Source organism: Ctenopharyngodon idella, chromosome 22 (assembly GCF_019924925.1).
Source record: "Ctenopharyngodon idella isolate HZGC_01 chromosome 22, HZGC01, whole genome shotgun sequence".
Classification (NCBI taxonomy): Eukaryota; Metazoa; Chordata; class Actinopteri; order Cypriniformes; family Xenocyprididae; genus Ctenopharyngodon; species Ctenopharyngodon idella.
In genome coordinates, this window is record NC_067241.1 from 3,152,823 (window position 1) to 3,169,049 (window position 16,227).

Sequence of the window (16,227 nt, forward strand, 5' to 3'; positions counted from 1 at the left end):
CATTACATTTACCTCAGGCAAGTCATTTAGTGTCCACAGCATGTTACTTCACTGGAGAAATTAACTCTAGAGGGGAGCATTTCACTAAATATATGCACTATATTAGCTTATATATTCATTATATTTACTTTACCTGTTAGTAATATCTTAATTATTTAATATATGTTTAAATAAATTTGTCATGAAAAAAGTTATGACAGTAACTATGTAAATGATTATATTTAAAAAATTAATTGGAGTAATACTTTAGAAGTAAATGCAAAACCTGCCTAATGTGCAATTTACTTTTCTTTTTTTATTTATTTTTTTTTATTTTGAGTGTTGATTATTATATATAAAAAAATAAATAGCAACTGAATTTAATAGTTTGGGCTCTGTTGTTAATTGTAACCTTTAATATTATAGTAATGTGTAAGAAAGGGCTCCCTGTATATAGTTTACTGCCTTAGTTGAGTTGGGTTTTATTTATCCTTAAGAAAATGTGAATTATAATTGAATTTATTTAAAGAGAGAGACACAAAGTGTTCAGTAAACCACTGTTTAATAAAAAAGAAGAAAAAAGAAGCAATTTTATGGTTTATTTTTCTTCCCCTGCTGTACCGAACCCGTACCGAACCGTGACTTCAATACCGAGGTACGAACCGAAACAGCATGTTTGTGTACCGTTACACCCCTACTATACATACAATGCAACTGACCCCTGATTCTAACATTAACGAAAAAGGTTATGTGGCTTTAGCTATAATATGAAAGTAGAACTTGCACTTTTGAAGAATTTTGTTAGTCAGTGTTTAATTTAGTTTACTTGCCATAAATAAAGACAACTTGAAATGCGTATGCATCATATTTTATGTACTACCAAATGCCATGAAAATTAAGAAAACCCACAATAATTTCTGCCATCATTGAAGCTAGCCAGTAGGTGTTCTGCGCATTAACATTACAGATTTTCACAAAACTTTTGCAATTTTTTCTAAATGTCGATAAAAAAACTATTGCGAAATGACGGCATTTCTATTAGCTGATGTTAAGTGACTAAAATGTCATTTTTTCCTCTTGCGATAAGTCATTCCAAAAATCATGGCAACGGATGTTAGTAGGTTTAAGTATCTCGCAGCCACTGCACTAGCAATTATTTTTAATCGAAGGATACGTAGGTGTGTTATCCAAGCATTAATGCCAAGGAAAGCCCCTTATACTTGTTTCTCCCTCCCATCTACTTGTGGCATTTCTTTGTTGTTTAGACTCCAGTATTCCCATAATTCATTTGTCTTTTATGAGTTTAATGAAGAACTCTCATCTTCCGTCCAAACATTACTGCGCCATCTTAAAAGAATGATCGACTTTTACATACGGAAAGTGACCTGTAAATGCGAAAAAACTGTTTCCATTGCAGTTTTGCGAAATATTCCTTTTTCAAATTGTCTGAAAAACCACCTCATGTGAGCATAAAAACTTTTTTGTGATATATGGGAGTTTTTGCAACTTTTTTTTCCATTGGGCGTATTTTCAATTCACAATTTCAATTTGCGCAATTTTAAGGGTAATGGAAATGCAGCTACTATGGTGTCAAGTGAAAATACTACTCATTTTTTTCTGTGGGGAGTGTTATTTGCTTTTAGTCAAACTGAATGAAAGAAACTACGATTTTCGATTAGACCGATATAAAAATGAACTTTAAATAAATGACACGGTCTTTACACTTTTTTCAGTTTACAATGACCAGTTCGTTCATGAACAACAATTCTGTTATTTTACATAAAGGAAAACGACAGTATACTTGTGCGCTACCAGAACAGACAGATGGACAACCTGATTGAACTCCACAACAAAACTCCAGTTTGGAATGATGACACTGCTTCCTATGTCCTCAACTTCTCTGGACGGGTCACACAAGCCTCTGTCAAGAACTTCCAGATCGTCCACAGCAAAGACAGTGAGTGATACTGCTGATATTGCCAGTTCTGTCAATCTCATTTACCTCTTCAACTGGACCTACAAAAAGGTTACAACTTTTCAATAGGACAAATTGTTACAAATTGAACTTTTTTGCATATGTTGTGTTGATAATTCTATATTATGCTGGAACTGTGCTCGTTTTAGAATTGTTACTATAGCCTGAATGTAAAAACTATAGCCTCACTGTAAATGCTTTCTTTTGCAGATAGCTACATCGTGATGCAGTTTGGAAGGGTGGCAGATGATATGTTCACTCTGGACTATAATTACCCCATGTGTGCAGTACAAGCCTTTGCTATCGCTCTGTCCAGCTTTGATGGCAAATTGGCCTGCGAATGAACACAAGGCACAAAATTTTATGACCAGGAGTCGCATCTTTGTAATCAACACAATAAGTTCATCATCAGGATGCAAGATGAAGAAAGATGTGCTATCTGATAACGTGGGACATTTTTATGATTTTCACTGTGCCTGAATGCGACTGGGATACATTTAACTTTACCTAGAAACAGAACAGGAACTGACAGTCAAAGCTAGGCATTACACACACATGTGCTGCATGGATGCATGGGATGAATGCAGGCTACATAAAATGACTGAAAGACTATTTGATTATACTTTGTGTTGTACTGAGATTTATGAATGTGTGGACTTTTTTATATCAAAAGTAAATGATGAATGCAATATATGTTTTTTACCTCAAACACCTGAGGTGCAAAACATATGAAAACATAAGTCATTTTTGTTGTTTCAAAATTTGATTAGAATACGTTTACTGAATTACAGTATCATATTGGGTTTTTTTTTTTTCTTTTTTTGGTTATACTAATTCTGTCAAAATGTGTATGCCTTTATATATATATATATATATATATATATAGAAAAGTGTTGAAATTACTCTTTTTCAGAGATCTCCAAATGTATCTAAAATAAATACTACATGTACTATAGTTTCATTGTTTGTTTGTTAAGTGAAACAAGCTGGAGGGGAAATGTGTAGCTGCAAGCTACAACACAATTGTCCACATAAACATGACTTTTGATTTATCACTAGGATTACCTTATGATGAACTGGAGAAGTCGTCCTTAGGGTGGTGCTGTTTCAACAAGGCTTTATGGTCTCAATACACCAGACTGCTGTGAATTCACAGGCTTCCAGGCTCTTCTCACCTGTTTAAATATGTTAAGTCCTCAACATATCCTCTCCACTACTAATATTGTAATAAAAAGGGAAAATGTACCTTTTTCCACCCAAATCCACCCCTTTGAGTATTATGCACTTTAAAGTAGCTGTATGAAAAATATTATGTTCATACAACCTGTCAGATATCATTGAAATACATGTCCTGAGATATGATACTTGTCTATTTGGCTGCCGTAGGCTTGTAAACACAGCAACCAAGAACCGTAACATGTGGCCTGTTAGAAAACTCCCTGTCAACATTAGCCAGTGGTGTGATTCTGGGACGAGGCTGACCAATAGCAGATGGAGGGAGTGTCTGGGTAACCTGTTTGGAAACAGCAATTCCTTTTGATGGCTAGTGGCCATAGAAATTGCTTACATCCCTTAAAGGATTGGTTCACTTTCAAATGAAATTTATCCCAAGATTTACTCACCCTCAAGCCATCCTAGGTTTATATGACTTTCTTCTTTCTGATGAACACAATCTGGAGTTATATTAATAAATATCCTGATGCATCTGAGCTTTATAATGGCAGTGAACAGGGCCAACGAGTTTGAAGCTCAAGAAAGTGCATCCATCCATCATAAACATGGCTCCGGGGGGTTAATAAAGGCCTTCTGAAGTTAAGTGATGCGTTTGTTTAAGAAAAATATCCATTTTTAACAAATTATAAAGTAAAATTTCTAGCTTCCGCCAGACCGCCTTCCGTATTCAACTAATGAAAAAAGCGTAACTGACGCAAAGTCAGTTACACTTTCTTCGTAAGCTGAATATGGAAGGCGGTCCAGCGGGAGTAAATTTGATATTTTACTTAATTACTTGTTAAATATGGATATTTTTCTTAAACAAACGCATCGCTTCGCTTCAGAAGGTCTTTATTAAAGACCGGAGCCGTGTGGAGTACATTTATGATGGATGGATGCACTTCCTTCAGCTTCAAATTCGTTGGCCCCGTTCACTGCCATTATAAAGCTCGGATGCGTCAGGATATTTATTAATATATCTCTGATTGTGTTCATCAAAAAGAAGAAAGTCATATACACCAAGGATGGCTTGAGGGTGAGTAAAGCTTGGGCTAATTTTCATTTTAAAGTGAACTAATCCTTTAAATTAGGTGTGGTTTAATTTGATTTGATACAACTTTACATACTTTACTCTACAATACTAACCTGCAAGAACTAATAATGAACAGTTGTATTTTTATATATTAAAGGGTTAGTTCACCCAAAACACGCTGATTCATAACGCTCCGAAGCTTCCTGAAGCAGTGTTTTGAAATTGGCCATCACTATATAAGTCGTTATTTTGTTTTGTTTTTTTGCGCACCAAAAATATTCTCGTTGCTTTATAATATTAATATTGAACCACTGTACTCACATGAACTGATTTAAATATGTTTTTAGTACATTAATGGATCTTGAGAGAGGAAATGTCATTGCTGGCTATGGAGGCCTCACTGAGCCATCGGATTTCAACAAAAATATCTTAATTTGTGTTCCGAAGATGAACAAAGGTCTTACGGGTGTGGAACGGCATGAGGGTGAGTAATAAATGACATTATTTTCATTTTCGGGTGAACTAACCCTTTAATGTTAACAAAGATATACTGTAACAAATGTATTGCTCATTGTTAGAATATTAACTGATGGGACCTTATAGTAAAGTTAAGGTATCTGAAATCTAATAAATACGAAATTCATACAAAGTGTAACATTCCTTAACGGGATAGTTCACCCAAAAATGAAAATTCTGTCATCATTTACTCACCCTTATGTTGTTCCAAATCTGTATGAGTTTCTTTCTTCCGTTGAACACAAAAAAGAAGATATTTTGAAGACAGTTGACAGTAGCCATTGACTTCCATAGTATTTTTCCCCTTACTATAGAAGTCAATGGCTACCATCAACTGTCTGGTTACCAACATTCTTCAAAATATCTTCTTTTTGTGTTCAACAGAAGAAGGAAACTCATACAGGTTTGGAAAAACATAAGGGTGAGTAAATGAAGACAGCATTTTCATTTTTTGGGTGAACTGTCCCTTTAAGTCGTTTATGGTCAAAATATTGTGTTTGTTTATCATGCTAGCCTAAAATAAATAAAACCAAATAAAATGTGCTATTTATATGTTCGTAATGCGACTATAATGTCCCAAATAATTTGTAAACAAGAATAAAATAGTATGAATTAAAACAAAACGTGAATATATTATTATTATTATTATTATTTTTAGTTAGCTGAGTCAGTATAGGAAAGTGCCAATCATGCCCAAAAATGCAGTCTAGATAAGTAGCATTCTAGGTTTTGAGACACACACACACACACACACACACAGCCAATGAGCGCATCTCCAGCGATGCCCACGCGTGAGATCTGCTCGTGAAGTTTGAGTGGGGTGGAGATTTGCCTCCCTCCTCCTCCATGACTCCTCCTCCAGCGCTCCGCTCGGATTCGCCGTGATTTCATACCGAAGTCATACTTCACATTCCAGCTTTACTGTCAAATCAGGAGAAATATTTCTTCAAAAACATAAGCGTGGTTTGCATTTGTAAATGAGCTTATGAGATAGAGCTTGAAATCCTTTTTTTTGCGCCCAGCAGAGCAGAGGTTTGAGTTTAAGGTAAGTGCAAAACTCTTATTGCGCTTCTTTGTTTCATGCAGTCATTGCGCTCGCGCTGCAGTTTTTACATCATTCTCATTTTTGGCATTTTTTCGGAGCAGCTTCAGTGATGTTGCATTGCACGCTCAGACACGTGGGTTTACAGATGTAAACGTATTACTGATATTTCAATACACACACGCATCAGTAGAATATGAGCACTGTATGAGTATGAGAAAGTTTGTAGCTTACTAATTTCGTGAAGCAAATGATTTTAATAACATGTATTTGTGGTTTCATGGTTTGTATCTCTAAATATTAACTAATGGACAATAGAGCTCATACATCTTTCGTTTTTTAACTAAACTGATTAATAGTGTGTTTTATCCATGGTGCCAATCAACTTCTCTTCATTTTAATACATTTTTAAGTTGTTTGTTATGTATTTATATATGCATATCAAATGTCAAAATGTGCATTGATATTTGTAAAAAAAAAAAAAAAAAAAAAAAAAAAATTTGTCTATTGTCTAGTAGCCTAATCGTCCACATGACCTGAAGTAAGCTGTGTGTCCAAAACAATTTTGTCTTTAAATGCATAATTTAGTTGTCCATCATGTAATCAGAAAAAAACTTTTAAAAACACTATTCAAGAATAAACTAGAAGTTTAAATCATTGTTTTGTAGGTGTTGATTGTAGATGTTCACTACAAAAGTGAACATGCGTGAATGTGTGTCAATAAAAATGGTTGTAATATGTCGAATAATTCATGTAATATGGCAGCGCCTTTGTTTCATGTAGGTTAATGAGCTTTAAGCCTGTAAGAATTACTCAGAAAACCCAGCCTGTTCATGACGAAATGAAAATCTTCCTGCTTAGTGTTTTTTTTTTCTCTCTCTCTTGAAATCTAAGGCTCGGTGTTGTGTATAAAATGATCAGTCTCTAGGATGATTCAGTTTCAGCTGTTAAAGGGAGTGTAATAATCCCATTCATCAGAAATAGTCTTTTAAGTCATTTAAGATCCTTGCATCTTGGTCCAGTCATCACACGTGTCGGTTCAACGCGCCCCCTCAGTTTCGCCATGCAGAGATTGAACAGGTTTTTCAGGTCGAGTAAGGTTACGGTGAGCAATCAGAGGGGAATTTCTTGAAACAAATGTGACAGGTCTATAACAGTGGTGCCAAGAAAAAAAATCCAGAAGTTTCCTTGTTGAATTATCACCTCTTCTCTCACATTAATAGATATTCATTGATCGGCCACCAAGTTCTTTACAAATGCCTTTAGCTTTATCCAATTATATTCATCATTATTATTACAAGAATAACATCTTCATAATTGTCGTCATATTTTTTTTTTTACTTCTGACATCTGTTAATCAAGAACACAGAGCAGTTCCACATTAGTGGAGTATTGCATGATTTTTCCACTATTATATTCATTCAAATGGGCAGTAATATTATGGAAAGTTTTCTGAATATATTTACATTGTATTTTTTCTTCCTCTATGAATATAACCCAATGAGAGCAGGGTCATTCCATGTCAAATCAACCAAATTTTGGAAAATTCCACGGCTCAAATTTTTGATTTTGTTAATATTTTTTTCTGTAGAAAGACAAACATAAAGGCAAAATATTAAATGTCACAGATGAATATTTACTGAGTAATCTACTATTTTGTAGAGAGGGGTCAAATACCAATTTTCACCTGAGATTTGGAGCCAATTTTCAGGAGTGTAAAAATGACTTTAGAAAGATTAATATTTTACCACAGAGTTTGGTAGATCTATTAGTAAAATCTGTTGACTTTAGCAATCTTTGTTTCATTATATGCCAACGGTGACAGTTCAAAAATAGCAAAAAAAAAAATATTTTCCTCTTTAAATGCAATAAGTATCAGCTTTGTGCAAAGTGAACCACATTTTGTTTTCAATCAATGGAAATTGGTAAAATTCAACAATTTGAACATATCTATGGGACTGAACTATACAGTACCTTGAAAATGAAGATTTCAAAAGAAAAGTTTATTAGGAATGACAATTTAGAAGGTTATTAAGATATCTTGAATACTTTTAGAGTTACAGGCATGCAAACTTTGGAATAGGAATATTTATGGCACTCAGACAGGTATGTTCTTTGCAATTGAGTTGATAGAAAACATGAGATACAGTTCTAGTTTCAACATTATTTGTTCTTCATATATTCCTCTTTAAAAGATAAAAAGTGTCAGCTGTATGCAAAGTGACCCACATTTGGTTTTTGACCACTGAAAATGTATACAATTTACTCAAGAAGCCGCATTAAGATCTCCATATCTCTGGGATTGAACCATCGAGGGCCTTTAAAATGAAGATACCAAAAGGAAAGTTAGTTAAGAACCAGAATCTAAAAGGATATTAAGATATCTATAATACTTCTTGAGTTACAGGCATGCAAACTTGAGGCAAAAAACACAAGAAGTGCTTTTTGCCATTTTTGAACTGTCACTGTTGGCATATAATGCAACAAAGATTGCTAAAGTCAACAGATACCAATCTCTGTGTAAAAATAAAATAATGATGCTGCCATCTTTCTAAAGTCATTTTTACCCCCTGTAAATTGGCTCCAAATCCCACGTGAAAATTGTCATTTTGACTCCCCTCTACAAAATAGTGGAATACTCAGTAACTATACATCTGTGACATTTAATATTTTGGCTTTCATCACTATTTATGTTTGTCTTTCTACAGAAAAAAATTGAACAAAATCAAAAATTTGAGCCGGGGACCTCTGGTTGACTTGACACGGAATGACTCAACTGGAATTTTCTTAAAAGGGTAGTTCACCCAAACACAAAAGTAGATATTTTTAAAAATTTTGGTAACCAAACAGTTGACGGTAGCCATTATTTTCTCTCTTACTGTGGAAGTCAATGTACCGTCAACTGTCTGGTTACCAACATTCTTAAAATTAGCTCCTTTTGTGTTCAACAGAAGGAAGTAACTCATACAAGTTTGGAACAACATGAGAACAAATGAAGACAACATTTTTGAGTGAACTACCCCTTTAACACTGGCTGTGGAGCTTCAAGAGTGCCTGCAAAACATGACAAGTGTGTTTGGTGAGCTCACTGCTGTAAATAGCCTTGCAGTGTGTTCTTTGTGCTTCAGACTGGTATACATACTGATCTACACAAGTAATTCTGTCCTCCTTTAGGGCTAGATTTTAGGGTTGACCCTTTTTTGTGTCTCTCGGCACATGGGGCGTGGAGATCAGGTGTGGTGCGTCTGTAAATCCAGACTTCAAAATTGTCACTCTTTGGTTCAATTTCCTGTTGATCATCTGGTGTTGGTCGATTTAGTCTGAACTTAGACATGTGTGACGGATTCTTTCCTCATGCGGTGTACAACTGCATTGTTTTCTTAGCCATATCATGGAAGAATTCAAGTTCAGTTTTCTGAGTAAAGGTCTATTTGGAAGGCTTTTTTCGAGGTTCCCACAGAAGACTGATGCTTTGTTCTAAAATCTAGTGCGTTGTCTCGTTAGACAGCGTTTTAAAGGGATAAAAGTGTGTCATCGTTTACTCACCCTCGTGTTATTCCAAACAATCCCTCGCATCTTTGGAATAAAAATGAAGGTATCTCTCATCATTTTTAATGAATCGAGCAGTTTAATCCAAGTCTTCTGTAGAGACATTATCACTTTATATGATGGACAAATGTAGGCTTTTAATCATATATTGCATTACAATAGATCAATGCACATATAGAGAGCTCATCATATAAACACGAAAGCTCATCCGTACTTGCTTGGTGTGCGAGAACAAACCTCATTGGTTCTCAAACATCAAGCAAGTTCAGTTGAGTTTCTGTGTTTAATATGGCCGTTTCTTAGTATGCGAATGCCGAAGTTCAATTCCAATACTCAAGTACGCAAGTACAGCGAATGCATGAAAGATGCTGAAGATGTATCGAGTGCAGACTTGAGAGAGAGTCAAACAGTCAGAATTCCCAGAAGTCATCGCGAGTGGATGATGTACAGTTCGTTCTTCCAATAAATAAATGTTCACCTTTTGATTATTATTGTTGCTTCTAGTAATTATGTGTCTGATTTTTATTTTCCAACCTATTTTGGGTTCATTTTAAGCAAGTATGGCTGTAATTTTAGACAATTTTTAAACAATAGTTGGGTTAAATAAAAATCAGCATTTTTTAGAGTGTAAGCAACCTAATTATGTCACCTGATAAGACAGCTTGATTGAGTTCTACTAAGGCAGCTAGGCAGAAGGCAATCTCAGAAAGCATTGTGACAAACATATTCAAGATGGCTAATGTACTGAAAAGTATTGATAAAAATATTTAGTCGTGTAATTCTAAATTATTTTTTGTACAGTTTTTTTATTTGTACTATGTTTATTTGAGTGTCACCCTATTAGCTTAGCAACTCTAGCATTAAACTTGTGGAGTGTGGAGTTTGTGTTTATGTAAAATGTTTCAAATCAGTAATTTATGAGATCTGTGATGGTTCTCCTCAATGGTGATTTGACTTAAGTCTGGTTTCATTGGCTTTCCACAACTGTTGCCACGTGAGTTGATATGCTATGGAATGGCTTCATATGCTATGGGCCACATGTTAGCAACCACAAGCATGTTGGTCAGGATCTAGGGTGCATGAATGTCTGGAGAGGAAATTGGGTGATGGACAGAGAGCATCTGGGACTCTGAGAGGAAGCCCCGTTGGAGATCATTATAATTCATATGTAAACATGCAATATAATTGATGGTTTACGGCGGCTGCACGCTAGGGTTTACAGCAGAAAACACTACTGAGAAGCAAGGATTTGTGATGTTCTGTCATACATCCAAAAGCTGAGTAAACTGTAACATTTGATGTTCCATACTTTAATCCAGGAATCCAATGATAATTCCAGAGAGTCGCGATTTTAGAAATTAAATTTCTGTAGTCCCTTTGCTCTTTCCACTCCCTCAAAATGGATCAGTGTTTTCTTTAGTGTGTTTGCACCTTTATTAAAAAAGTTACATAGTGGTTAGTTCCCTGACATGGTGTTCATGTGGGAAATGGGAGTTTAAATTTAGCCTGCAACACTCCTGTTCACCTCTTCTTTGTCATATAATTGTCTTCTCTCTGTTATCCATATCAGTAAAAATGGCAAAAATGTTAAAAATATTGACCTCAGTTTCTTCCAGTTTAGTCCCTTTCCTTTGCTCGGCAGAACGAAAATAAGTCCAACTTGATCTCACGAGAAAACTTAACCATTATACAAGGTGGTGATTTTGTATTAATTGGTACAGAGTTTGTATAAATTCATGCAAGGTAGCAAATTTATACAAATTCATGTGAAATCATATATGTATGAATTCCATACAGAACTAGTACTTTCATACTTTCCAAAAGGTTACTATTTAGAGTGAAATAATAGCTTAATAGTGTTGGGAATCGTGAGAAATTTTCCGGTTCCGATTCCGGTTCTGCCTAACGATTCCGGTTCCGGTTCCATTAAAATAATTAAACAACTAATAAAAAATGGTAGTAAGGGAAAAATACCCAATACTTGACTTAAACAGTCCTTTTTGTGTTTATTATTCTTGTAAAATGAATTTAACAGAACCTGAACTGCATTTCTACAGCATTTATTAATGTTAATTTCAACATTTACTAATACATTATTAAAATCAAGAGTTGTATTTGTTAACATTAGTTAATGCACTGTGAAGTAACATGAACAAACTATGAACGGCTGTATTTTTATTAACTAACATTAACAAAGATTAACAAATACAGTAACAAATGTATTACTCATGGTTAGTTCATAAATGAACCTTATTGTAAAGTATTACCACAAATTAGATAAGATGCTTGAACACACATGTAAGATTCAGACAGATGAAACAGAATATTGGAATATTGGAAGTTGGATTCATAAAGACTTGTTTCTGAAAGAATGATTCAGTGATAGACATTTTTAACAGTAATTTGTTGCCACCTAGTGGCGTAACAATGCAATCGAAACAGTCGTTATTTGAAGTCCAGTTAATTTCAGAAGGTAGCCTAATTTATTATACATAAACATCAGCGTTTCTATCTGAATAATAAACTTTTGTATACTTCTATTATAATTGGAATAGGCCTATTTGTCACACAGAAATAATGTGCGTTTGAAAATATTGTTTGTGAAGCTGTTTATATCTACACATGACAACTCTCTTTAGATCAACGGCAGCGCGAACGCAGATTTGAATGTCGCGATTTTATTTTTGTCAAAGGTTTAATATATAGAGGCGAATCGTTGTCATTTAGGAATAGGTCATGTGGGTGATGAAATCGAGAACGCGATCTTTTAAAGATTAATCGTGCAGCTTTGGGCACCCCTCTCTCACATCTCTCTCTCTCTCTCTGCATTGAAATCTGACGTATATGAGTAGCGCGAGGGATTTTCAGTGCATTCATTGCTTTAATATTCATGATGTGAGATGTCTCTATTAAAGGATACGCTCCCCGCAATTCGCCCACCCATCACACCAGAACCGTTTTCGGAACCGAAACTTACAAATCTTGCACGGTTCCGGTTCTTTTCAAAAAACAGTACCGGTTCCGGATGAGAACCGGTTCTCGGTTCCCAACCCTATAGGTTAATAATGTTAATAATGTTAAGTGTTCATTGTGCTAAAAATAATAAAATCTTTTTCATAGACAAATGCTGTTTTATTTGTGTTTTTAACATTTTTTTAATGGTCTAGTGACAGATAAGCGAAGGCAGTGTGCATTCAGTTGACAGATGCCTCAGACAACAATTCGAAAAATTCTTTTAGTTCCTTGGATTCAACCCACTTTTTCTTCATTTCCTCATCTGTTTGAAAGAAAATTAGACACAAGTGTATGTGTGTGTGTGTGTGTGTGTGTCTGTGTCTGTGTATCTCTCTCTCTCTCTCTGTCTATATATATATATATATATATATATATATATTAAAAATTGTATATCTAATTTTATTACACATAATAATGGCCTTTTGCATGGCCTCTTCTGGCTTCTGTAAGAAAGAGGGAAATATGCAAGGTAAATTTAAATGATGCTCATTGAAGAAGGGGAGGGGGGGGATTGCCATAAGTTCTGAGAAAACTGCAGTAGCAGGTTGTACAGGTTTGACATGGGTTGGGTCCACGGAAGAAAAAGAGTGGCACTTCAGTCTTCCCTCTTTTTAACATGTCTTTATCTCTTTTTTGTGTCCGATGTAGAGTCTTTGACCTAGCATATGTTATAGTGGCTGGCAGCTTTCTGGACATGTCAGTGGAGTAGCTGTCCTGCTTACTGTATTATCCAAGAAGATGCGATGAATATATTTGAATGTTGTGCAGATTAGATACAAATGTGTTCCTGAAAGAGTTTTGGAGATGTTTTGTAAGGTATTTCTCAAAGCCTTTTGGTTTATACAGTTTTGAAGATCATATTCTAAAATAGGCAAAGCACTTCTCCATGTAGGGCAGTGTTAGTAGGATCTTGTCAAGTTGCCTGGTGAAATAAAACACTTAAACGCATGTTGAAACAGCATTTAGATTCATATATTATTTTAAACCATCAGAGAGTTCAGCATTGCTTGGCCATGCCTTAAAATGCCGTCCTTATCTGTAATCTGATCTAGGGCAGCAGCTGCTCGTCTACTTGTTGCCCTGTTGTTCTTTCTGAAAGGGTGTGTGTGTTGGTGAGGAGTGTGCAAGAGGAGAGTTGTTGATGAGCAAAGGCCTTTTCCCTGTTGACAAGCATTGCAGCTGTTTTTCCAAGTCTCCGAAGAGAACAGTCTCTTGTCTGTGCTGCTTAACCCCTGTCAAATAAACCAAGACTGAATTTGTGAATTACACGAAGGGTACGTTTACACGACAATAACAAATGGAAAGGTTTTTCCTTTGCGTTTTTCGCATACAGCCGACAACGTTGTCAAAATGATCCCCATTCTCATGGAACCGTGAAAATGACTAAAAACGCTGTTTTATTCATGCCAGGCCAGCAGATAGCGATCAATGGGCTGAATATGTAATACCCATACGCAAAATTGCATTTTTGTAGTTTACACTTGCACAAAATGCCATTGTCGTGTAAATGAACGGCCAAAACGCATAAAAAGTTTTGCTTTTTTAGTTGAAAACAATGTCGTGTAAACAGACCCTAAATTAATTATTTATCCATCTAGCACCATGAGATGCAGTATAGCTCAGAGTATCTTGCCTCTGTTAGGTCTTGCTGTGATTCATAAAAACAACTCAAAGTATCAATAGCTCAATCAATCAATTATATATTATATTATTATATAAAATAATTTAAACATATAAAACACAGCATAGTTTAAGGGTAAAACAGTTACTATGATGTGTAAACCTTTTCGTTCAGGAAGCTTTTTTAAATGTTTTTTGTCTCTTACGCTCACCACATTTTTTTTGATCAATAATACAGTGACAGAATGATCAAAACAATAACAGTATTGTGAAATATGATTACAATTTAAAATAAATGTTTTCTATTGTAATATATGTTAAAGGGTCTGGTGTCCCCAGAATGTGTCTGTGAACTTTCAGCTTAAAATACCCCATAGATCATTTATTATAACATGCCATAAATGCCCCTTTTTGGGTGGAAACAAAACTGTTTTTGTTTGTGTATCCTTCAATGCAAATGAGCTTCTGATCCCCGCCCCCCTTTCCAGAAGTGGGCTGTGCCTTTTTACAGCTCATTCCTCCAGCAGTATTGTCAAGTTGGGCTACTTTTAAGCTTTTCCTGCGGGTTAAATTTTTTTCCACAGGTTGATTTCCACCCCTGTATGTACGATTTTGGCACTCCAACACCCCCAAAATACCTCCCAGACGTACAAATTCAATTGAGAATTCAGCCGCCCAATGGAGAAAGTCGCATGAGACTACTTTTGAATGGCCATTGGGCTACTTTTAGTAACCAAAAAATATGGGGCTGTTTTAACAGAACACTTTTTTGCATTCCACTGCAATGTTTTTCCATTATTTTATACGTAAACATGCACTAGACAGACCCTGCATTTTTTTTCTCCCAGTGGAAACGCAAGATGTCGAGATGAGTTTTTTAAAAAAAAATTAAACTTCTTTTTACTTGAGCGCTGCATTTTTAGAACGCTGTTTCCTGCAAAAGACACTGCAAAGATGCGAGACGCGAGCGCAATGGTCAAACACGTCCACCTAGTGCATTTACGTAGAAAAGCAATAGAAAAGAAGAGCAGTGGAATGGAAAAATGCGTCCTGTGTTCATTGATACAGCCAACAACAGAACATTTAGATTGTCTCAGCTACGTGATAAACATTTTTGTGATTCCACAATGCTCTCGCAAGGAGATAAATATGGCGGACTGTGTACAGCTGACTCAGGAGCTAAGCTAATAGGGTAGATTGCGTCACCAGTCGTGGGCGGGGCCTGTCACACTGTCACACTATAGGGTGGTTGTGTACACACACTGCCAACACACATTTTACGCCATGTAAAAGTAAATTTGGCACAATACGTCCCCTTAGCTAAGAACACGTAAAACTATAACAGACTTTTCTCTGTACCGTGTTGACTTCTTTGCTCGTTTTCATTAGTTTCACTTTTATGCTCGTTCGCTAAACTTAAACAGCCAATCAGAGTTCTCTCTCTCACCAATGGCCCGGCGTCGTTTCAACATGCTGAATCGGCAAACTTTCGCCGACACGAGCCTGACTAAAGCCAATATGTGGAACACACCACAAAAACTAGCCTGATAGACTCTCACAGATGGCCAACCCTTCATTGTTTTTTTTGTTTTTTTTAATTTATTGTAGTAAGATGCCAAGGTGAACTTGATTTCACCAAGTGCAACATGTTCCTGGATCATCATCTTTGTTGATCCTGGAACAATATTCCAATCAACTAATCAGATATGAGGGACATTTTTACAATTTATGTCAAGTTTAGGCCTACAACCAGGCTTAGGTGCTTCTACATCAGTTATTCACCTATCATTTCCCTCTGATTTTAGGGATAACTTAGGTTTAGGGGAGGGCATATGGTTAAGACTACATTTTCGGACAGGAATGTTGATCCAGAAACATGCCTTCTTGGCAAAATCACGGTGACCAAGATGACGTCAGTGTAATTTTGGGGTGAAAAGCGAAGCCAACATGTTCTAGAGCTTTCATGAGATTCACTCAGTGAACAGTTTGCTCAAACAAATATACCCTCCCTCAAACTGTTTATAATAGCACAATGTGATGGTTAAAGGTTTAGACAAGATGCTTCTTTAATGAACACTGGTTATCCATCAAGTGTGTTGGATGCTTTTGGTTTGTCACTTGATTCTGTAACCCGATGTCTGTTCAGAGGCCAGGCGCTGCTGGTGTCTGCGGGTGACCTTTTCATGATGTCAGCTCACAGATAAGGCAACATGTCTGAAACCAAGGTCAATATTTACTCATCAGCAATACACTAGCAAGAAAATGCACAACCATTCAAGACTACAG

General features: G+C 35.8%; 2 protein-coding genes across 8 annotated transcripts in view; both read left to right on the top strand.

Annotated features, from left to right (window-relative positions):
• tulp1a (TUB like protein 1a) overlaps positions 1 to 2,827 on the top strand; it is a 44,956-nt gene extending 42,129 nt beyond the window's left edge. For both annotated transcript variants that reach the window (XM_051880061.1, XM_051880060.1), the window contains 2 exons: positions 1,765 to 1,936; positions 2,165 to 2,827. In XM_051880061.1, coding sequence (XP_051736021.1) covers positions 1,765 to 1,936; positions 2,165 to 2,298 — 306 coding nt within the window. In that variant the 3' untranslated portion in view covers positions 2,299 to 2,827. The remainder of the gene's footprint in view (positions 1 to 1,764; positions 1,937 to 2,164) is intronic.
• A 2,714-nt stretch (positions 2,828 to 5,541) lies between these two features.
• Positions 5,542 to 16,227, top strand: part of tead3a (TEA domain family member 3 a) — a 46,948-nt gene continuing 36,262 nt past the window's right edge. For 4 of the 6 annotated variants that reach the window (XM_051880731.1, XM_051880734.1, XM_051880733.1 and 1 more), the window contains exon 1: positions 5,543 to 5,760. The gene's annotated coding sequence lies outside the window, so the exon portion shown is untranslated. Of the gene's footprint in view, positions 5,761 to 16,227 lie in introns of all 6 variants that reach the window. The other 2 variants (XM_051880730.1, XM_051880732.1) reach the window with 1 other exon arrangement.